The sequence below is a fragment of the Cupressus sempervirens genome, chromosome 8 (assembly GCF_028749045.1).
Source record: "Cupressus sempervirens isolate cs-2001-9-10 chromosome 8, ASM2874904v1, whole genome shotgun sequence".
Lineage (NCBI taxonomy): Eukaryota > Viridiplantae > Streptophyta > Pinopsida > Cupressales > Cupressaceae > Cupressus > Cupressus sempervirens.
In genome coordinates, this window is record NC_143125.1 from 666,595,505 (window position 1) to 666,621,183 (window position 25,679).

Below are 25,679 nucleotides of genomic sequence, written 5' to 3' on the forward strand. Positions count from 1 at the left end.
ATTTGATTTGATCAGTAAATCCATCACCTTTGATGAAGGGAAGCGAGTGTTGGCCAATATTGGCGAAGAAGCAATCGAAGAAGCATTTAACATTCCCCAGTACAAGAGCATGACAATGGTGATGATGGATCAGGCAGCCAAGTCATTTCAAGATAACCAGGACGCTTACTTCACACATCTAAAATAGGATTAGTTACACGAGGGAAAGAAAGGAGTCACCAAATCATCGAGATTCACTGTGGCAGACTTCAAATCAGAATATGGAAATCTCATTGTGCTTCTCAGCAGGATCATGTGCCTAGCTCAAGATATGCAATTCAAAAACTAGATGTACTTCTTTATTGATGAAATTGAAAAACAAAAAAGAAGATTTGATTGGACTAGGATCATAAGCGAGAATCTAGAGTTGCAACTTAGAACCATACAAAACCAAAAGCAATTCTACATGGGATTCTATCTATTTTACCTAATTGCTAGATTGTATAAGAGTCTGGGACTTAAGGCCTTAGGAGAAGTTGGCAATGGGTTAGGGCAATATTTGGTGCATGAATGCTACCCACAGCTTCATTTGCACGACAACAAGGATTATAAGATGTTTTGTGATGCCTTCGCCATGAAGACAATTAGGGTATTACATGGGACACCTGCTAAGAGACTTTCACCAGAAGCAGAAGCAAAGATAAAGAAGTATGATAGTTGGTTTATCCAATTTCCGCAATTCACCTACATTAGAGTAGTAGGGAGTACGGTTTGTCCCAAGAGGCTTCCAAGATACCCACCCGACAAGGTAGTTTTGATGGAATTGGTCAGGCAACTTGAGCATTATGATAGAATAATGAGAAACGAAGGCAAGACAGGGTTTACCTTCTCATTCGGAATTGGCAATGATAGTTGCCCCAATCGGGTCGCCTTTGTAGCTACGGATAAGGAATTGGAATGGTATTATCTACGATGGTATAGAGCAAGACAAGAATTCGATCCTAATGGTCTTATCACGGTATCTCATGAAAATGCGTTTAAACATGTTCCCACTATAGAGGACTTTTGGGCCAATGCTAAGGATGACTTTCATGTGAGAAAGCTAGCTTTCTCAAGATTGTCGGTGAACGTGATGAGAGATATCAAATGGAGAGGCCTTGATATTCCCGATCAACTGGAAGATGATGGAGATGTGCTAAGAGAAGATTATGTTACAGTAGAACGAACAGAGTTGAATCCAGTAGATTGGGATGACCATCAGGATCCTTCCTTGGAGGCGGTTACAAGAGCAATTGATTTGCATACCGAGTTGTGGTATAATGAAAGATTAAGGAAGTTGCAAAATCAAAGGATTCCCCTTACTTATGAGAAGATGAAGCCAAAGGAAGGTCCAACAAAATCAGTCGGACAAAAGGGTGAAGGAAGTAGCCGCCAACAGGAAATAGTTAGAAGCAAGAAAAGGGCTTTGGAGGCTAAGAAGAGCAAAGAACATCCGGAACCTCCAGCCAAGAGACAGCATGCAGCACCATCAAAGGAAAGCATAATTGAGGCTAAAAGCCAAGAGGTCAATTCAAGTGATAAAGGGGCCACGATAGAAGTAAGCTTTGATTTAGAATCAAGTGGTTACAGTGAGAGCACCGAGTACTCCCCTCTCTCAAAAAACCAACAAGGGGATGATATGGCAAAAACTAGTGGAGAAGATGGGTCGATTAACATTGAGGCAATAAGTTAGGCACCCAAGGCCGTTGGTGATGCTTTGTTAGTCGAACCAAATCCAAATTTGGGGAGATGCACTGCACCACTATGGTTAAGGAAAATGCTCATGCCAAGAGGCGAGGTGGTAACTGCTGAACAGTGGAAGACATCCAAGGATTAATAGAAAAGGGTGATAGCGAGAGCCAAAAACAAATGGTGAAGACGGTGGCAAAGGTAATCAAGAGCGACAATGATGGTCACCGAAAGGTTTGGATTGCTATACCAACAGTCAATAAGGCAGTGGATGAGATTGCGGCCCAAGAATATGAGATAGTGGAACACAACTTGGGGAGAAACACAGATGATATGGAATGTGAAGAGATTCAGGAGGGTATAGCTTCAATTAGAGAAAGGTTGAGGAAGGCAAATGAAAGGATCGTAAAATTGGAGGCCGAGAACAAATATTGGAGAGATTGTCAGCCTATCCAACAATTGCACCAGGCAGCCCTTCCTCAAGACAGCGAGAGCAAACTAGAAGAAATATCAGCTCAGCTACATGAAGTCAGGGATTGGATCCATGATACAATCCAAGATGGGCGAATTTTCTTGCCTTCCTTTATCTCGACATTCCGGTCATTAGTGGCTGTTAGAAACAAATTCAAAATATTTGAAGAGTGGAAGGATTTCCTTCTAGTCAAGGATTTGGCTATTCCCAGGCTACAGGCATTCATCGGGCTTCCACAAGCATATTTGGAGAGGGCCAAGTTGGTTGATGAAAGAAGATTGAGTACAGTTGAGTCTTGGTTTGTTGCCTTGACTACCAGATTGAGAACACTCCAGGAGATACAGAATGCAATTACACAGCACAACCCATGCGTCGACACTTCCATTTCAACCATGATGAGTGACGTTGGGGTGGCACTTGATTTTTAAGACATCAGAGAAGAGGACATCGATGAGACAAGACTTGGATCAAGATTGGATGAGTTAGGAAAGGTTGCTATTAAGAACAAACATTTGGCCACCCTTTCCTCCCTCAATGCCTTTATCGGTTTTGCAAAGAAGTATGAGAGGGACCATGAGAAGACACTACAGGCAGTAAGCAGCATAATGAAATTGGATGAGCTCAAGATAAAGCATACACCTTGCCCTCCCATGGAAGAAGTCAACGAAAGGCTAGCTAGGTTCATTGCCTTAGCTAAAAGAATGAAAGAAAAAGGGAGATTTATATTAGAAGATCATTTGATGTAAGCCCAAGTGGCAATTTCTCTTTCTTCTAGGGTAGGACAAGTATCTAATTCTAATTGGCCACCATTTTGGTGCTTCTCATTGGTTGCAACTTTTCCACTTTTTTCATTAGTCCATTGACGAGGTGGCATCTTCTCATTGGCTGATGGGGTGGCAACCCTAATTAGGGTTTCTAGGATTCAATCTAGATCGTCGATTTTGCCTATTTATCTCTACCGTCGATTGTACATTTTGGCCTCTATATAAGGCCATTTGCTCTCTTTTGTAATGGTCGGAGAAAATTGTTGCAAAGATAATGCCAAAATCCGCTATTTCTTTCTCATTGTTGTGACCTGCATGGTGATTAAGAGCCTTTGGTATTATTGCATGGTTTCTACTTCCAAATAGTTAAGAGTAAAATTTCTTTTCAAGTTATTAAAGTGGATTGCATTTCAAGTTGCTGAGTAAAGTAGATGGATAGTTGTATGGTAGCATTAGTAGATGTTTGATAGGGATCAATACTAGGCCACTAGCATCCTAGCGGCTGGTTGGGAAGCCTTGGGTGGTAAACTAGTTCATTTTCCTTCAAATCATTGCATCTATGGGAATGGAGCCGCTGGTTAGTTTTCATTAGATTCAATCCCCGTCCATTTGCTAATCTTCCATTCATAGGAGTAAGAGTAGGATAGCAAGTAGTTTAGGAGTTAGAATCTTGAAGAAGAGAGTTGGAAAGACCTCGGTCATAAGAGCATTCACCCTCCATCACCATCACCATCATTCCACCAAAGTCCAAGTCATCCTCAACAATTAGCGTAGGGCTACCTATGTGATTACTAGCAAATCACATTGATATACTGAGTTAGTATCCACAGGTGTAAGGAACATTCGAGTTCTTGCTTATGTCCGCATAAGTATTAACTTTTCAAGAGAGGAATTGAGTGTTTGATACTCCGTATCAGATATTCAATTGCTAATATGTTATGTAGTGGTACAAAACTAACATCAACACATGGTTCATCCAATTCCTCGCCTCCTACATCGGGTTCAAAACCATATAGACTACCAAGGTATCTAGGGGACAAAATGGTATTACTAGAAATTACTAGGCAATTGATGGCATATGATAACATTTGAAAGAGAAAGAGGAAGTTGAAACATGTGTTCCCAATCACAATAAGAGATGAAGTTAAATTGTGTCCATGTTTATAGGCAGATGAAAAATCAGCATGAGCTACATTTCTACCATTTGGCACTTTACCTGGCAAGACTCAATTATGATCCCTACAATAGAATCAGAGTGGTGGCTAGCGTGAAATACCACACAAGGTACACCTTGAAGATTTTTGGGCCAACATTACAGATGAGTATGAGGTCAAAGGTGGATGTTTTCCAGATTGCCATTCAAATGATCAAAGCATGCAAAATTATCCAAGTACCAAATCAAGTGGAGGAAGAAATAAACGATCCAATCAATATATAAGGTGGAAACAGAGAAGACCATCTAGTCGTATGATTGGTCCAAGAAGGAAATACTAAACCTTGATTCAATTTTTGGATCAGTCCTAGAGTTTACATAATAGTGGGTTAAGTGTCAAATTTGTGAATTGAAAGTGAACAAAGATAGCCTGACTTATACATTGATGGGGCATCAGCCATTGTGGGATGATAGACCAAAATAGTTATTACGAATAAGAATCAAAGAAGAAATCCACCAAAGAGTGTTGAACTAAGAAAAGGAAAGAGTATCAAACTGCAATCAAGAAAGAAACCTAACACACACAGTGAAAAACTCAGCAGAAAAGGCAAATATCAACAACTCCTTCATCACCCATTCAAACCCCAAACTTATAGGAGATTCACCCTTTCACAAAGGGAGAAGGTAAAAACAAGCAAGAGAAGGATGCTACAGGAAAATTAGATGACAAAGGCCAACACAAGATACAGAAAGCATCAATATGTATCAAGAATCTACCCAAGAAAGGGGTAAAGAACAAGAAGTTGTCGTTAAGGAAAGACTTGGGGCCATGTTAGAATAGGAAATGATGGAGATAGAAGTTCCTACGACAAAGAAGTAGGTTCCTACTACAAACGTAAAGGTTCCTGTTGCAATAGTAAAAAGTCACATCATCGAGGGAGAAATTTGATGATGTTTTGGTAGCTTTAGTAGGATAAACCTGTGAGATCAAAGAGAAATTAATATAATTACAATGATTCATATATTTTTACAACTATAATTAAGTTTTCCATTATATTAATTATATTAATAAATAGACATGTCCCATAAAAGGACATGTCTCTTCTTGGTTTATTCCTCATCCAAATACAAGAGGGCGTCGCCATTTGGAAAGCACATACCAACATATGGCAGTGCTATTACATTTGCATCAGTCCAAAAAATCAACATGGTATCAGAACCAGGTTGCTGCAAATGAAAAACTATTAATCAAATCTTTATGAGGTCAACTTATTGCAATGGCAATATCGTGAAGGTTGCAATGAGTGTATTACTAAATGGCACCAAATCCCAAAGATCTTAAATGTATATGAGTGACAGATCACTCAAAGCATGATAAGAATTTGCACGAGTTACAAATCACACAGAACAGTCATGCTCTCTAGTATCAGTCAGCACACTACCTCAGCGATTCTGAACATCCCTGCAGTGACGTTACCTCTCTGTGGCTCAAGAGGATAGTATGTAATTTTCTTAGTACCTTTCAGACATGAAGAAATTGGGAAACATTGATATGGAATAAGTCGGTAAAAATCTGAGAATCAGATTCAAGATATTACAAGTTGTATCGAAGAGGATGACATAAGATGAAACCAAAATCATATGGAAGAAAAGGACATAGAAAACATTATCATCGAATGGAAAACAAATAAATATAGCGAATTAAACAACCCTTTCCGCGGTCCAACCCATTAATAAAAAGAGACAACGAAAAGAGTAATCACTGCCAACATCATCGTCATAAATGATTACAATATAACTAGAGTCACATTGGTTCCCATTCCTTCATGTCAGTATCCATGATTGAATTTCAAACGTTGACTATTTCATATTGATCGCATGAGGCATTCAGAACATTACTGCCATCGAAACTTAAAGCATCAAAAATAGTTGTATAGCATCTCCCAGTGATTTAACATTCAAGAGACTTACTGTCGTGTGGCATTTTGAAATTCATCGGACCACTTAATATTGTTCATTTACAAAAGCAATGGAAGGCATAAGTAGATGATTCAAATTATTTAATAACCAACATGAATAACCGTTGAAGGATACTGCACTTACAAAGAGGACAATGTTTACCTATTTTAATAATGCAATGTGTTATAGGGATCTAGATTCAAACAATCTTAACTTAGCTTTCATCAACCAAAAGGTCATATGGGTAGACTACACATCGGCTTGATGGTTTTGAGACTCCAAGAAATAACCTATAAAACTCTACATCCTACGAAATGGATCAGAAACATGATAGCCGAGTACAGAAATATCTTCATCAAAATGTATCATATATGGCACCCATATTACTACTCACAATCCAAGACGCTTGGGAAGAGAGAAAACGTCAAGGAATAAATGCATCACTCATGGACTATATACAGGTGTTGCCACAAAGAAATCATCCTATGCACAAATCAACCATCTGAAGATGTCTTTTCCACTCATGAGAACACTGCCAAACTTTTCCTCCTAAGAGCTTCCGGATTTTGAGATCATAGTTCATGCTCTTGTTTTTTAACATCTCCAATTGTTGTGATATTGCTATCAGGATTTAACTGTAAGTCCCGGTGCTTCACCTCTGTGAGCATCACCTAGATCCAATGAGTGCTAAGTGTTCCATTTATTCTCATGAGAGATGGATTCATGTTGAATCACTACTCATGAAACATGGGTCAATGAGTTTGACTCAAAAATCACACAGTTAAATCCTGATAGCAATATCACAATTTGACTTGCTGCGGAATTATCTCCTACTCATCAATCTCCAATTGTATTATGTTTGTCAGATTTGACAAATCAAATTTGGGTCGTCCACCTGTCCAAACCAATAGAAGCTGAAATAAAATAGCAGATATTAAAAAAAAAATTGATCATTTCATGGATGATTTACAATAAAAATTGTGTCACAGACATCGGATGATTCTTGTCAGAAATCCTACAGTTTGCATATTTTTTCTATGGATATTGTCTGCTTAAAACATAGGGGAATTTGTTAGGGTTTGTAGTCATAATCAATGGTGTACGTAGATCACACATTTTCTATTTCAGAGGAAGAATTGTCGAGCCTATAAAGGAGATTTCTTTGGCTTTAGCGTTGCTCGTCGTCGGTACATTCGGCATGATCGTAGTCTTCTTTATGATTTACAAAGAGACCAAGGGTAACAGGAGTCACAAGATGATAATATCTTGTGGTTTCGCTATTTGTCGACCATTAAGGGTTGGAAGGGACATATAATAAATATATGTTTAAGAGTATGACGAACATGTTTGAAGGTTGATTATTTTGACAAAGTCAAATTTAATGCCATTGACAACATGGTCTTGTCTGTTGGTTTTGATTCTTGTTGAGGCAAATAGCTTTGGTTTAGAAAATTGCACTGATATCATAAGACCATAAACATGTATATATACACGTCGATATGCAGAATATCGATATGTATATGTATATGAGTACCGTCTAATGTTTTAATGAAGATCGCAACATTCAGAACTGCCGATGCATATTATTGTTAAAGTAATATCTCACAGTTGAATTCAAGAAACAATCATATTTATACTAATTGTTATTAATTGCAAATAGACTTAGTTAAGTCTTAAATGGAATTAGTTCTTGTTATGACTAATAATCGGGTGTGACCATTCCACCAATCAGGCACATCGGTGAATGGACACGTCTCCAAATGGAGACTTGCCCATTCACCCATGTACCCGTCCTCATCATATATAATGTATATGTCGCCTGATATTGCAATATAGTAATTGATTAATGTGTTCAGATCGAAGGCATCTCAAATGTCGATCTTGAATAATATTAATCATCATTTTGCATTGAGTTTTATATATACTCTACAGCACTTGTATATTTCATTGGCATTGACTGTACGTGCAAGAAATATACATAATTCATCAGCAAAAAGGAAATTTGTAAGTGAACTTTACAATTCTTAACTAAACTCCTTAATTTAGATTTTAGAGCCCAGTCCACCCCAACATAGTCAATGCAAGTGAGGTACGGATCCCTTATCCTTACTATAAGATGTTAGCCAAAATTCTCTGTTGTTAGAATATGCTAAAGGAGATTAGGATTTTGTTAATAACTATAAAATTTGATAAACCTATAATAGATAGTAAATATAAAATAATTTACTATGATGTTAAATATATATATTGAAATAAGTTTATGTAGGCAAGTGTGATTATAATATATCTATGGATATATAATATGCTTATGAAAATAAATTATAATAAATATATTAATAACTATTTCAAATATTGGAATAGAATTAATTCATGTTCTTATAATAATATTATTAATGAGAATAGTTATTAAATGTGATTTTCCTTACTATAAGAGCTATGTGCCTTGATCTTTTCTTCTAAGAATTCTTGCAGGGAAAGGAGGATTAATATCAAATTCAGAGAGAGTTTGACACTTCTTCAAAGGTAAAGGAGCTTAAAAGATTGATATTAAGAGGGAGTCTAAAGCATCTACATGAAGGAGCAGATAGAGAATATATTTCAATTGATCCTTGAAGATCTTGATTATATTAGAATGAGAGGGAGTTTTGACTTAATGTAAACTTTTGGTATCATGCATGTAATTGCATAATTCAATGGGCCTACACCCCTGTGTACATCATGAGGAAGTGACAACTTCCAAATGATCACACTTGTATTTGCAGAAGTTATTGATATTACGGAAGTAATTGGTAAATACTTGCTTATTATTAACGGAGACGAAACGGTCAATTTATACAAAAGAATGAAACGATGTTTCCTTAGGAAACGATCGTAAAGAATAGAAACATTATATTCTAGAGAAAGCAAAAAATGAAAGCTAACTAGATATTTATAATAGATAACCATTAACTAATAATAGACAACTTATCTAATATTGTAATACCCTCCCTTAATGGTTAATCTATCTAAAACACCAAGCTGTCCTCTGAATTTGACAAACTTATCAGGACCAAGAGGCTTGGTGAGAATGTCTGTAGTCTGATCTGTGGTAGGAACATACCACAAATCTATAGTCTCATCTTCAACCAGCTGTCGTATGTAATGACAGTGAACATCCACATACTTGGTTCGTTCATGGAAGACTAGATTTCGAGCTAACTTGATAACGCCTTCATTATCAACAAACAAAGTAGTTGGTCCTGTTGGTGACATCTACATATCCCCAAGCATCCGACGAAGCCAAACAACTTTATCCTACCTTAACAGTCCCTCTGTAGAGGAGAGAGAAATTGCCTACTGCATCTTACTGGTCCATGTGACTGCAGCGGATCCCAAACTGAACACATATCCAAAGGTTGACTTTTTATCATCAATAGAGCCTACCCAATCTGAATCTATGAACCCACTGAGTTTAGGATTAGAACTTCGAGAGTACAGAAGTCCATAATCTGAAGTGCCTTTCACGTAACAAAGCACACACTTTGCTATTATCCAATGATCAGCCTTAGGAGCTGTCATAAAATGTGAAATATAGCTGACTACGAAGCTGATATTAGGCCTACAAGCAGAGAGGTAGATGAGGCTGCCTACTAGTTGCTTGTATGTAGTATCATCAACGGAAGGAGAATCAGACTTTGTTGATAACTTGAGACCTTTCTCCATAGGTGTAGATGCAAGTTTGCAATCCTACACACAGAATTTGTCTAACAAGGCCCTGGCATATTTGGACTGAGAGATGAATATACCAGAAGACTGTTGCCAAACTTCAACACTTACGCAATAATGCATGAGCCCAAGGTCAGTCATATCAAAAGACTAGCATAAATTTTGTTTGATTCCCTAAATCAAAGATGTCGAACTACCAATGATGATTAGATCATCCACATAAATAACCAAAAGGATGATGTCACTGTCAGTAGTCTTGATGTACAGATTTGAGTTTGAAGAACTCCTCTTAAAGCCTTGATCACTGATGTACTTATCAATTTTTATGTGCCCGAGGGGCCTGCTTCAAGCCATAGAGAGCTTTTACCAATCTGAGAACCTAATGGTCTTTATCAGCAACCTTGAAACCAAGAGGTTGCGTCATGTAGACCTCTTCATGGAGATCACCATTCAAGAAAGCACTCTTGACGTCCATCTGATGGACCTTCCAGCCAAACTGTGCTACCATGGCTACGACTAATCTGATGGTGCTTTGCAATAGGAGCAAAGGTCTCCTCATAATCAATGCCCTAACGCAGAGAAAAGCTCTTTGCCACTAAATGAGCCTTATACTTATCTAAAGTACCATCCGATTTGTATATGATTTTGTAGAACCATTTGCAGCCAATGGGTTTCTTCCCTAGTGGAAGATCAAAAAGGACCCAGGTGTTGTTCTTCAGCAGGCTCTGGTGTTCAGATGTCATGGCTTGTTCCCACTCTAGAATTCCTTTAGCCTCAGAATATGTTTGAGGTTCAAACACACTATGAATGTTAGCCATGTGAGCAAAGTTAACAGTATCTATAGCTTTGCTCTTTTTCCAAGCAATTCTCCCATCAATGAGCTCATCATCACGAAGATCAGCAAGTGTCTTAGCCTACCACTTAGGTTGGATAGGAGAATGACCAACATTAATGCCAGGAGATGCTTGATCAGCAAGATCCTCATTAGAAGAATCTAGATCAAACTCAGGTGAAGCATCTACAAAGCAAGGTGATCCTGCAGGAGAAGCCGAAGGTGTCTATATAGGTATCACTGGTATAATTGGAGCTGAAGGAGCTACTGGAGCCCTCCCATCAGGTAGACCTAATGGAAGCCGAACTCCCAAAGCATGAGCCTGCATAGGATGGTCTGTTGGATCAGGAATAGGAGAAATAGGCATGAAAGGTCCTCACTGCTCATCAAAGACTACATCACGACTATAGATGAGACGAGATGTCTCAACATCGATCAGGCAGTAGGCTTTGTGAAGACTGCTATATCCAGCAAGCATGAGTTTCTGACTCTTGGCATCCAACTTGGTGCGTGATGCATCAAGGATCCAAACAAAAGAAAGGGAGCCAAAAACCTTCAGGTGACTGATTCTGGGCTTGCAACCTAACCAAGCCTCTTTCGGAGTTTTACCTTTGACTGCCACTATGGGTGACCGGTTCAACAAATAAACTGCAATGTTAACTGCTTCGGAACATGTCTATGTTCGAGCATGGATTGAGCCATCTCGGTGATTGTCCTGTTCTGACATTCAACTACACTATTTTGTTGTGGCATGTGGGGTGTGGTTAATTGGTGTTTGATGCCATGTGTATCCAAGAAGCTGGAGAAAACATTAAAACAAAATCCCCCCCCCCTCCATTATCTGATTTAAGAGTAATAATAGATTTCCCAGACTCTATTTCAACTAAAGGTTTAAACTTCTGAAATACAGGAAATGCATCTGATTTCTTTTGAAGGAAATACACCCACATTTTTCTACTAAAATCATCAACAAACAACAGAAAATACCTGGACCCAAGAACAGAAGTGGCCATAGGACCGCAGATATCGGCATGTACAAGCTAAAGCATCTGAGAAGCGTGCCATGAGTCGCCACTGGTAAAAGGTGTGCAATGTTGCTTCCCAACCTGGCATGCATCACAAACTCCAAGCTGTTGATTTTGAATCTCTGGCAATCCAAGAACAAGCTCATCCCGTGCAAGCTATGAGAGATAATGCACATTTAAGTGCCCATATCACTGATGCAAAAATGTGCTAACAGAAGACCGTTGAGAAGCCATAGCTGAGTCCTGGAAATCACCAAAATCAGTAAGTCTGAAAAGACCATGATCCTCAAGACCCACTGCAACAGTAGACTTAGGTGCCCGATCAGTGATGGTGCACTGATGTGAATTGAAGGTGACTACCAAGTGTAGAGAATGTTGCAGCAACTGACTAACTGAGAGTAGATTTAGTTCCATCCCTGGAACGTACTACACATCAAGGAATATGAGATTCCTCCCAACAGACTGAATCTAAATGTTGCCTTTACCGACAACTGTGTACTCTTCTCCGCCACCAAAAATAACATAGTCTGAATAAGGTTGGTAGTCAGTAAACCAGTCTCTGCGATGAGTGAAATGATGAGAGGCACCTGAATCAATGTACCAGGCAGACGACTTCACATGATCTATAGGTCTTTTAGCCATGAAGGCGTAAAAGGTAGATTCCACCTGCTTAGTGTGCTCTGCATTGTTTTCTTTGGGTTGCGAATCTGATTCCTTAGACTGTGCAACTAAGTATTTCCTACATTCAACCTTCATGTGTCCAAACTTGTGGCAGTAGTTCCATTGAATGTTCTTCTTTCAGGAACCATCTGATGCTGGAGTAGAAGACTTCTGCTGAGATGGCTGCTGAAACTTGCGTTTATCCTTCTGAAAGGATTTCACAGTAAAGGCTTGCTCTGTAGAGGTGGCACTGGAGCTGCTACCGAACTATTGTTTCCACCGATCTTGTTGAAGCAGCAGTGTGCAGAGATCAATGAACTTCAAATCAACACGAGAAGATGTGATGTTGAGTCTCGATAAAATGCTCATAGGATTTTGGTAAACTCCGAAGAGTGATAACCACAATATCCTCTTCATCTTGCGACCGATGGCAAGTAACTGATCACAGATTTCTTGAATCCAATTCAGGTGTGCCTGGAGCGAGGTGTGCTCATCCATGACAATAGAAAACATAGTGTTTTTTAGAAGGAAGACTCTGCTTATGTCAGAAGTCTCATGAAGACCTTTGAGATGTGTCCAGATCTCGACAGCTATCTTACCGGATGGAATTTGAGAAAGCTGATCATCAGCCACAGATAATTTGGGTAGCAACACTGCCTCTCGATTATTCAAATCCCATGTATCTTGATCAAGACCTGGAGAAGTCGGACGCTTCATAACACCCAGAACAAGTTGATCAGTGTTCCGATATTCAAAAATTGTGATGATCCGCTACTTCCAGGGGCCATAATTTCAACCATTGAATTTGAAGTTATGCTCGAGCAAAATGTTTGTCAGAGATGCCATGGCATGTTTTTCAATGAAAAACAGTGAAAATCTGTGAAGGCACGTTCTTCGAGGTAAAAATACAGAAGACCGAAAAAAATCGGAGTGACTCAGAAGAGGGCTTGAAAAACCTAGAGAGAATATGCTATCGATTTCTAGATCTGCTCGCTCAAAAATCGAGGCACCCAACAAAACAAACAACACAGTTGAGCTCTCGAAAACCCACCAAGAATCTAAAATCAAAAATTTGTTTCGAACCCAAAAATTAGGATTTCGGACAAAACCCTATCCGACAGCAAAACAAGCTCCAAATAATGGCAGAATTGAGAAAAAACTTGGCAAAACCAGACCAAGAACCAAGCGGATTTAGGACAATAGCTGATGGGTGGAGGTCGCGACAAGATTGAGACGAAAAAATGAATGTTTAGCAGATGTTTGCAGCTCCAAATGTGTAGGAGAAAATACCCGACACGAGTTGAGGAAAATTACGAGTTGCAGACACAATTGGCAAAGGAAATCATGAGCAAACTCAGTGCACAGCAAAGACGAGAAAAATTGCAGTTTATAACAATGAAAAATTGCAGTTATTTTTAGACGACCAACGAAATCGCATTTTGAAAATGAGGGGCAAAAAAAACAACTTCTAGAATTTCAATTTTTCAATCTCTTGAAACCTTACTTAAGAACAAGCAACAACGAACTTCTCAAAGCAGAAAACCCTTATCAGTCAGTTGAGAAAGAAAAAATCAGAAATAGTTTCAAAAATTTTAGAGCAAATAATTTCCAAAGAAATTATAAAATTTTCGAAAAAAATTGAAGTATTGGCTTTGATACCATATTACGGAAATAACTGGTTAATACTTGCTTGTTATTAATTGAGACCAGACAGTCAATTTATTCAAAATAATGAATCGATATTTCCTTAAGAAACAATAGAAACATTCTATTCTAGAGAATAGAGAAAGCAAAAAACGAAAGCAAACTAAAGCTAACTAGATATTTACAATAGATAACCATTAACTAATAATAGACGACTTATCTATTAATGTAATAAATGAAAGGTGGCAATCTTGCAATAACTTAATTTTCTAGTATGATGGATATCTTACAATGTCTATGCAAATCATGATAGATTATACTTTACATGGTGATTTTTTATATGGTAAGCGTTATGAAAATGTGTGTGCACCTATCTTATAAACATTTTCTTGAGTAAATGGTGAATGGTATGCAAATTGATGTTCTGAAGGACCATTACACAGAGTACTTGGTGAATATCATGTGACTTGATGTTCTAGGAGGCCATTACTCATAGTACTTGGCGAATATCTTGCATCTCAACATATTGGAAGGTCATTACTCAAAGAGTATTAGGTGATAAATACTCGTGATATCATATGTGATATCAAACCTTAGTGAGTAATAGGTGAATTATACTTTACATGGTGATTGTTTATATGGTAAGCATTATGAGAATGCATGTGCACATACCTTATAAACATTTTTTTGAGTACATGGTGAATGTTGTGCAAATTGATATTCTGGAGGACCATTACACGGAGTATTTTGTGAATATCATGCGACTTGATGTTCTGGGAGGCAATTACTCATAGTACTTGGTGAATATCTTGCATCTCAACATGCTGGAAGGTCATTACACAGTATTTGGTGAATATCATTAATATTCTGGAAGATTAATACTCATGATATCATATGTAATATCAAACCTTATTGAGTAATTGGTGAATATTATGTATTCTAGGAGACCAATACTCATGATATCAAATGTGATATCAAACCTTATTGAGTAATTGGAGAATATAATGTGTTGATATTGTGGAAGACCAAAACTCTTGATATCACAATGTTACTTAGATTATTTGGTGAATATCATGTGTTCATATTTTGGTAGACCAATACTCGTGATATCAAATGTGATATCAAAATGGCAGATATCTTTAAAATTTGTCATACCTAATATTACCAATGGTGTAATACGTTTCTTGTGTTTATCCTCCCTAGCTAAGAGGGAGTGTTGATGTTCTAGTAGCTTTAGTAGGATAAACTTGTGAGATCAAAGAGAATTTAATATAATTACAATGATTCATATATATATATATATATATATATAGACACACACATACAAATATATATATATACAGAACTATAATTAAGTATTCCACTATATTAATAAATAGACATGCCCCATAAAGGGACATATCTCTTCTCGGTTTATTCCTTGTACAAATACAAGAGGACGCTGCCATTTGGAAAGCACATACCAACATATAGCAGTGCTATTACATTTGCCGTGGTTTGGAAAATCAACAAAATTAATAAAAGAATGGTATAGGGACAAGAACAATTGCTAGTCCATGAACAGTGTGTTGCCATTCAAAATTGGTAAAGACAAAGGTTGCAAAGGAGTCATGGAAACAATATTGACCCAGCATCGAAATTACAAAAAATCTTGAACTTAGCTAATGAGCCAAAAGAGTAAGGCATGGCAAAAAAGTTCACAAAGTTCATTGGGGGTGAATCTAGATCCAGGGCATTACAAATTGCAAACCAATAGTTAATAATACTTAGGCCCAAATTGTTGCAAATGAGTACAATGTGACTAAATTACATCTAGAACACGCCTCTAGGAAGCAAGTCATTAAAGAGTTTGAGGCTTCTACACAAGCAATGAAGGAGAAGATGAGGAAGTTACAAGGAATATACCAAAATGTGAAAGGTGAGAACAAAGCTTTGAGTGAATATCTAAACAACTATTCCCATCCAATGAGGAAAGAAAGTTATACTTTTGTTCCTCCTACTATTCTTCCACCTATGTCAGTGAAAGGTATTGAGAGTGACTCAAATTTGTCAAAGTACAAAGGCTTGGATAGAAGACATCTAGAAAGAGGCATACGAATTTGTTGAGGACTTGGTACAAATATGGGAAAGGGCATTAACCACTTTCCAAAATATAATGTATAGATGAGTCGTGGGATGATGAGCATATCTCTCAAGATTAAAATCTCACATCTGCATGATTAAATGGAACCTCTCAAGCAGATGTTGGTCAATGGAGTGATAGAGAAGGAGAAGTGCATGATTTTGCCCATTGGTAAAGTAGAATAATCATGGCAGAGAAAATGTTTGAAAGTTTTAATGAGGAATCAGTTGAGAAATGTTGTCAGAAATACTCAGCAAGGAATCTCATACATAGTTGCAAACTTGTTGAACACAAAGACTGACCAAGAATGATATAACTTTAGATAACCTAAGAAGTAAACTGGAGTTCTTTCAATTAAATTTCTTCATGAAGGATAACTTTGGGAACTTTTCCATATTTTTTAATGTTATGAGCATTACACAGGACTCGTTGCCAGATTGGGGGAATAGTTTAAGCAAGTGAGAACAACACCTTCAAGGACATTAGGAAAATTCATTAGATAAAGGCAATAACGTCCGGGGCTAGAGATGTGCAAATGTTAAATTGTAGACCTCACATATCTCTTGCGTTATTAAGGACATTTTCCAAGAAGAAATTTCGCAAACCCATTGAGACTAGATATGCTAGCTACTTTATTTTGTTGGAGAGGATGCATGAGGTCCAAGAGAGTCTGTAACTGATGGTGGTCAATATAGAGTGGGATAGAAGGCATGAGTCAACAACACCAAGGACAAGAAGTGTGAAGCAAAGAATTCTTGATAATAACTGGTGGTCCACAATGAGAAGAAAATTGTTATTGCTGATTCTACAAAATAATTTCTGATTTTGGCATTTGCTGATTTTATTATTAAGAATTCTAATTTTTAAGATGTTTTTAACTTGCTTGCACTTACAGATATATTTGATCCTCCATCAGGCCTATTGTGCAGGTTATTAGATATGTTGCTACTGACTCTGCTAATCTTGGAGAGATTTATGAGACCTTTGATAGCATGTTGAGGTAGATCAAGCAAGCTATTTATAGCAGGGACTCGACTTTGGGATTTTATGAGGACCATCTTAGGCCCATTGTGATGCGACAATAAGACATTATGAACACCTTGCTTTATATAGCTAAAAGATCTGATTTTTTGATTGTACACTTGTCTTTGGCCAACAGTTCAGTAAAATAGTCTAATTTTTTGTTTTTTTGCAATATATGCAACATTTTTGTGTTTTTCTCTGTCTGATTTCTGGAATAAGTGATTATTGCAATGCAATGCTTGAAAAAAGGAGAATATTCTTGAAAAGAAATTAACTACAGACGAATTACACCAAAGAATTCTTTTATTTCATCAAATAAATTAATATCATAGTTGTACTATGGTTGTACGGCCTACAGCAGGCTCAACCAGCAAGTGTATGATTCTTCTCCTCGGATTTGTATCTGCTGCTTGTTTCTGTGAGTTCTGGTCCACTTCAATTCTGAATTTGCCCATCGCTTCCTCACAACCACCCTGGAGAGCTTGGAGTTTTACCCTGGGGTTGTACAGCTACCTCTTAATTGCTTAAAAATGCTAATCTAACCCCACATTTACAGCTCGTGAAGGTAATCTGCCCAAATCAATCTGATGTAACAATAAACTTCACCCAAATTATGTTAAGTGTAACCCCAGACAAATATTGTTTAGTACAGCTAGGCTGGGCATATATGTGTTGCCACTTCTCAGAACTGCAATTGTAACAACCCGATATGCACTGTATCTAGTCTTAAATCCAAAATCCTCAACCAAACTAACTGCCAAACTGATTCAAACCTCTGAACATTGATGAAACTAATGTCAGGCAATCTGGAATTTCATCCAACTTCCTCCACTTCCAAGAATTTTCATTCCTAAAGCCTTCTTTTTGCTCAAATGCATGATCTGGAATGCTCAAACGTGAAGCCCATCTTTCCTTTTTTACTTTTCTCTTCTCCCTGCAAATGGTTTGAATTGCTTTCGGGTTTTTGGTTTCTCAAATTTTATTTAAATGAGCTTAACCAAATTTTAGTTTATTCCCTCCTAGTCAAACCACTATGGGACCTAATTAATCATTAATAAAGTGGCCCCCTTTTTAATAACTTATAACCCCACTCCTAGGGAAATGTATAATAACCCTTTTTATTTTACTTATTATAATATAAAGTGATTATATTAATTCACTTTATTATTATTTTATTTAATCCAACTTCAGAAATAATTCAATATTTCCCAGATTAATCATAAACTGATCATTCCGACTCCAACCTCTGCATGCAAACTGACAATCTCCCATATAAAATAGTGATCCTCCATAATGAAAAAGGAATTACAATCAAAGTCTCTAGAATGATCCTAGAGGTCCCCTAGCGTGGAACACTCAACTCTCAATCAAACCTTAAAAAAGGAATCCCTCCTAAAGTTTAGGAGATTGTCCCAAACTACTCAAAACAGCCCAAAAATCCCATGCATAGCTCCATTAATCTCTGGATGAGTCCCCTATCCATGCTATGGCCTATGGGAGCTTGTGTAATAGGCCAACCCTCTACTATTTGCTTAATAATCTAAGGAGGGGACATTACAATGCCAACCTAAGCTCTTAATCCCAATGGCATGCACTGAGACTTGGAAGAGTGGCTCCATCTAGTTATGAGAAGGTGATCATCAAATCTCATGTTTTCAGTTTGAATTTCAAATTGAAAACTATATCTCTTGTGATTATCTCTTCATTATCTAATAAGACCTTTTTTATGTTCAACTCAGGTGAAGAAGGGCTTCTTTAAGGCCCTTGCAAAAATGTACAATCAAGTTGATGCCACTAAACTTCAGGGTCAATGGCTTACATTCACCAATTTCATGGTCCAAGCTTTAGCGGACCATAGGCAAGGATGGTAAGAGGTACATTAGCTCAAGCTGACCTTGTTGAAAGATGGAGGTGGCATGGTAAGGATGCACCAAAGCTGAGAACACTTGGCGTTCACATTCTTTCACAGGTTGCCAGTTCCTCTCTGTAGAGAGGAAATGGTCTACTGTAGAGAGGAATTGGTCCACATATAGCTTCATCCAATCAATCAAGAGGAACAACCTTGGTCCATAGAGATTTGTAGCTACAAGATCAGCAGACTACTAAGAACCATTAAACCCCAACCTTATGTTGAATTGTCAATCTCAAAGATTCTATGCAGGTTGAGAAGGATGACATGCCTCTAGGATTGCTTGGGTTTCAATTGGATGAGGAAGACCCTCATCCTACTAGTGACTCAGATTCTACCTCTAATCCTAGACCTACCATGTGATGTTTATGGACAGCCATCTATTTGCTTGTATCTTGAAATTATTGATTATGATTATTATGGATAGCTGATTATGGAGTTGAACTTCTATGTTTACTATCTTGTAGTTTAGTTATAGACTTACAGTATGTTTATTGTTTACATTTCAATATATTATGTCATTTTATGCATGGAACTTGGGGCCTTCGGACATTTTTGCTATGTGTATGCCATATTTTGACAATGAAGCATTTGAATTTTGTTAATTTTGTGTGCATTGAGCTTCTAAAATGTCTATGGTGAATGGTTAATCAACATTATGATATGCATATTTTCAATCTTATATATATATATATTCCCCTATTTTTAATGGTCAACCCTGCTGACCCTGAAAACTGACCTAAACCATACCCGTACCAGAAACACATGCTTGTCCCCAAAACTCATGGACCATAGCTCAAACCCCAACAAACCAAGGGTCTTCACCCCTAGACGGTCTAGATTGAACAAATCGCTCAATTCTAAATTGGATACAAAGAATAACTTAAATGAATGCTCAATGAGGAAAATATTCCCGTTATAATTACCTTTTTGGGGCCCTCCATTTATTTATTTATTTTAATTTTACTTTATTTTTCCCAAAAATATTTTTACAAAGTTAATATTTATGTATTAAACAAACACATTTTTTAGCTTATTAACTGGGAGCAACATAAAAAAAATATTGTTAATTATTCTAATTCCAAATAAGGGATAAGACAGCTTGTCTTCATCTGAAATGAATGCTTATATACTTCAGTATTTACATGAATAATGAACAGATACATCTTCGTCAATATCATTAAAACATATTTTATGTAAAGTGTAAGCAAGCAAGACAAAACAGAAATACTAAACAAGAAAAATATTCAAGCTTCTTGGTTAATTGAGCAGCATCACTGCATGGAAAGAAAACAAAAAACAAGGATTCTCTTCTTTCACATTCCCAGAAAACCTTCTCAAATAATAATAGATTACCTTTTAATGGCCCTAAATCTTTAAGGACTGCTGTGATTTTTGTGAGTATCCTTGATCGTTTCTCATGATCATCAAGTGAAGGTTGAATCTGCAATATAACATTCTGAAGTAATAACTCTAGAGCACAGCCATCAACTGACCCTGTATTGCCATTTGGAACTAAATATTGTTGTCCTGTCCTCCCCACAGATGCAGCTGCTACAGAAGAACGCCCTGGATTATTCATATCTTTCAATTTATACTGGTTGTGAATGATACAATAACCCTCAGTGTGAGCGATAAACTGAGGTTGATATTGAAAAGTTGTTGTCCTTTCTATCCCACGTATACAGCTGCTAGAGAACAATGTCTTTGATTATTCATATCTTTTAGTTTCTACTGTTTGTGAATGATACAATAACCAATGGCATGTATCATAAGACACTCTTTCATGGTAACTTATAGATCTTGAAAATGAGTGATAAACTGAGGTTGCTAATTTAAATTCTTCAGCAAAGGTTAAAATGCATCCATCATCCCACCAAATAATGCCAAGAGAAAATCAAATACTGGCTGATGAAAAAGGCAAGTCTGCTAGCTGTATTGATGCTTCTGATACATGCATCTGCTGCCAGAAATTGCTTTCCTTGTCAAATGTAGAATCATTCAATACTCAAATCAAGTGACGGCGAACCAAACTCACAAATGGACCAGTTTCCTTAATCCTGAAAGGCATTGGACAATTGCTGGTATTATGACATCATCTGATGCATCTTACATGCCATAAAATTAAAAAAGTATATTTATTTTTCCCAGATGACATCTCTAATGCATTCCTCCTGAATAAGGAAATTAAAACATTTCCTCAATTGAGAAATATTTAAAGTCAAAACAACTACAATATACCATAAAATAGTCTGAAATCAGTTGTCGTTGAATATCATTGTTTACCTACATTATTTGTACAGAAAAAAACATCACAGAAATTATTTATAGTCTTACAGTTATAGATCATATAAAGTTTTATAAGTAACCGTAACAAGTAGAATAGAAATAGTAACATCGCATACCTGGTTGAGATCTTGAAACATTTTAGGAAACCATTGAAACATAATCCACAAAATAGATCTTATTTATTAGAGGCATTAAAAGATTAAATCGTTTCAACTAGGATTATGAATATTATATTTGATTTATTGATGGAGATCAACCATAGGAGTGCTGGAATGAGGAGCACATTAGAGTGCCTTGAACAATCCTCTACCCCACTCCCTAGATCGGTTATCATCCCTCTTAGCCAACATGTGGCTCCTTGCCATCCATATTAGTGGGTGTACCCAATGATTATTTCCATAGACATTTGAAATTCTCTACCCTAGGCCCAAGAGTGGATATCATCCCTCTTGGCCATTGTAATGTCCCCGTCTTTTATTTAATTAATTTAATTAATTACCGTATTACAAGGGAGAAGCTTCTAGAGTGTGTATTAATTATTGGAAAGGGGGAAGCCTCTAGTAATTTAATTTTCTAGAAACACAATTAATTATTGTATTGCAAGGGAGGAGTTTCTAGAGAGTGCATTAATTATTGGAAGGGGGAAGCTTCTAGTACTTGCAATTAATTAATATTTGATTTCCTTCTAGAAGGGTGTAGGAAAAGCATAAATAGAGGAGGGAGAGTCATTGTTGAGCATTGGATGATTGTGAATTGCATTTGATAAAAGCTTGGAGGTGTGAGTCAGAGATTTGGTCTTGGCATTAGAGGACGTTCATCCTCTCTTGTAACATTCTAGACATCATTCCCTTGGGGTTTGGCCTTTGGAATACATTACTATGTATTTGATTTATCATTTTGAGAACTAATATTATTTCAGCGGCAGTTCAATATTCAATTTGCATAAATTCCTTCTTGCTCATGTTATGTAGATTGAAACCTATGCATTGAAACCTATGCAAAGACATTAAAATCGCTTTCAACAATTGGTTTAGTTCTTGGGCATTTCCAGGGTGCCCACTACAGTGGTATCAGAACTATAAGTCCTGCCATCCTATGGAGATGTTCAGCATCTATCTTTGAGCATGCGACAAGGGCTTTATAATTTCCGCAATACCAGAGCAAGACAAAGTAGGAGTTCAGACTTGCAGAACAAACAAGGTAGTTCATCCGTGCAGAGGGACATACAATCCAATCATACAAATACAGAGAAGATATTCTTTGAACAAGACAGTAGTATGGGTGACCGAGATGATAGAAATATCGGTCCAGATCAGGAAAATGTAATATTCAGGTTACTAGATATATTAGAGGAGCAGAATAGGCAAATGGATATGATGCAATAGGAGCAGAATAGGTGAATGAATATGATGTTGCAGCTAATGGCTAGACAAATGGGCATCAATATTAATCCAAGTGATGCCAACAATGGAAACAACAATAATAGGGGCAATGACAATGGAGGCTGAGGCAACATTAATGATAATAATGGACATGACAACAATGGGAATGAGGCTAATAACTTGACATGTTGCACGCCCAGCTCGAACAGCCAACTCGAGACCTCTTCTACCCACCTTCCCACCCAGAGATCTAGTTCAACTGATTAATGAACCGCAGATTACAGAGTTACAAGATCAGCTCAGGAGGGATTGGGAGGCTAGTGGACCGGAGTTTCAGGCAGACATTTCTCTCAGAGATTACTTGGACTTGAGGATGAGACACATGTCTAGATCAGGAGGAAGAGGTCAAAACTTTGAGCTGAGAAAGAAAGTTGGGAAACTTTCTTTACCTTATTATGATGCTTCAGGGAAGATAACCGCACGAGCTTGGGTGCAGAAGATGGATACATACTTGCAGCTGAATCCTATGCCTGAAAAGGAGGCTATAAAGTATGTAGCTATTCACTTGGATGGACTGGCACATGAGTGGTGGCACCATGGCATGGTAACCTTGGGACATAATCAAATCACAGCTTACAAGAAGTTCACTGAGAAGCTCATAGAGAGATTTGATACCAAGGATCCTGAATTACAGTTTAAGGAGTTGGCACAACTCAAGTAGTGGGGATTAGTTGAGATGTATATCAGTGAGTTTCAGAGGTTAGCTATGTTGGTCACAGATATTTCAAAGAGGAGGTTGGTAGTGTTGTTTATGGATGGACTCTCAGAACCCTTGCGAGGTTGGGTCAAGAGGGATGACCTCAGTACGTTGCAAGAGGCCACTAAAAAGGCTCGTGACTTAGCACCTTCTTCATTAAGGAGCAGATTTCAGCACAGTGATTCTTATACAAAAAAGGACAAGGAGAAGGACAAAAAAACTTTTCACAAGGATGCTCAGCCAAAAAGAGATAAGTTGGATAATGACACCTTGAATGATTTAAGAAAGAAGAAGTTATGTTTTCATTGTAGAGAGCCTTGGGATTTATCTCATAAGTGTCCTCTCAAGGCTAAGGCAAATCAAATGGAGTATTTCTCAGCAAAAGAGTCATAGTCAGAGATGGAGGATCAGCACTCTGATTCAAATGAAGATAGCACTACAGAGGAGAGCAGCATTCCTAAGGATGAGGAGTCATTAGCACAATTAACGGGGGCTTAGAAGGCAATCACATTTAATGTCAGGGGTACTATCCAAGGGCAGAAAGTGATCTCACTCATTGACACTGGGGCTACACATAATTTTATAGATGCACAATTGGTAGCCAAGAGAGGTCTACAGACCGAGGAGCACGCCAGATTTAGAGTCATGGTAGCTAATGGTGATAAACTATTATGCACTCGGAAGATATCTAATCTTCACATCAGGTTTGGAGATGGCTATGAGTTGGAAGATGAGTTCTATGTGGTAGACATGGGCGACTATGATGTCATCCTCAGCATGATATGGATGCCCTCACTAGTATAGTTCACACTTACCCTAGCAAAATTGAAGATGAGGTTTCAGCATAAGAGAAGAACTATTGTACTTAGAGGACTTTTAGATGGGAGTTGCAGAGTAGTTTCCCTGAGGAGAATGCAAAGACTTTTTCGGCATAATAACATAGAGTGGGCAGCAAAATGCTTCACTATGCCAACTTCACAAGAGCCATAGGTGAAGAGTCATCCACCAGATATCCAGGAGATACTTGATAGGCACACTAAGGTATTTGGCGAGATTTCGCATGGGGTTCCTCCTAACAGGGGGATAGAGCATGTTATTGAGCTCGAAGAGGGAGCCAAACCAGTCATGATTACTCCCTATCGTCATCCTAAGAAACATAAGGATGAGATAGAGAAGGAAATTAAGGAATTGTTGGAAATAGGGCATATTAGGCCTAGTAAGAGCCCCTTTGCTTCAGCTGAAAGATCCCTGATGGATCTCTCCTGCTAATCTGTTGTAGCTTTATTATATTTTTTCTTTTTAATTTTTTTTTCTCGTTTATTAAAGTTTTGTTTTCTTGCAGAACTAGACGGAAATGCAGAAGAGTTTGTTTGTTTTTGCGTTTTTGATGATTATTCAACATAGAAATGAGGAGCAAATGATATGAAAAGAGTTTGAAAATAAATAACAATATGCAGCAAAATCAAAATTGATACAAATCGTACCAAGCAGATCTCTGAATTATAGAGCCAAATAAAGGATCCAGTACATTTTCCTTAACAATGACGCCAAACTGGCTGATGGAAAGGACTGTGAACATGCAAACGTCAGCTGCTGATTATCCAACTCTCTATATTTCAAAGTGCTGCAAATGGCGGCTACTGCTGCAAGGCTCACTTTCCCATGTACCAATAATCGTGCCCAGCTAAACAATACTGCAGACCCAAGCTGAAATGGCGTCCTCCTTCCTTGATAACAGTTGATACCACTGAAAATTCCAAGACCAAATACTGCTGAGGGTTACGTCCCAGCCAGTAAATACCCAATGCTGCTGAGGGTTACGTCCCAGCCAGCAATTACCCTGGGGTTTGCGTCCCAGAATGCAAATCGCTCAAGCAGAGCAAATCTGAAAAGAAGTGTTTGAAAAATATGCATAATGATGAGAAATGGCGCCCATCTCCTTATAACCCCTTGCAAAGCAATTCAAACCCTAAAGTGACCCCCAATTGGCGTTGGCTATAAAAATGAATTAAATCTTATTTTAAAGTGACCATGTCACTAGAAAATGACCTTTTTCCACCATAGTAATAAATCCACTCACCGAATTGCCCTGAGACCAAAGAGGAAGATTTAGAGAATTTCAAGACCTTTCCAACGAGCTATCATAAGATGGGATACACATCCAGATGAGGCCAAAATTCCCTTATTACTCCAAAATGGCTATTAACTTAGCCTTATTTAAATATTAAACGCTAACTTAGGAAATATTAAAAATAAAACCCAAATAGCCACAAACT

At 37.6% G+C, this 25,679-nt stretch overlaps 1 protein-coding gene across 5 annotated transcripts in view; it reads right to left on the bottom strand.

Annotated features, from left to right (window-relative positions):
* LOC149544215 (protein HESO1-like) overlaps positions 1-25,679 on the bottom strand; it is a 112,799-nt gene that overhangs the window by 71,376 nt on the left and 15,744 nt on the right. For all 5 annotated transcript variants that reach the window (XM_089798732.1, XM_089798730.1, XM_089798731.1 and 2 more), the window contains exon 2: positions 20,332-21,035. In XM_089798732.1, coding sequence (XP_089654858.1) covers positions 20,332-20,557 — 226 coding nt within the window. In that variant the 5' untranslated portion in view covers positions 20,558-21,035. The remainder of the gene's footprint in view (positions 1-20,331; positions 21,036-25,679) is intronic.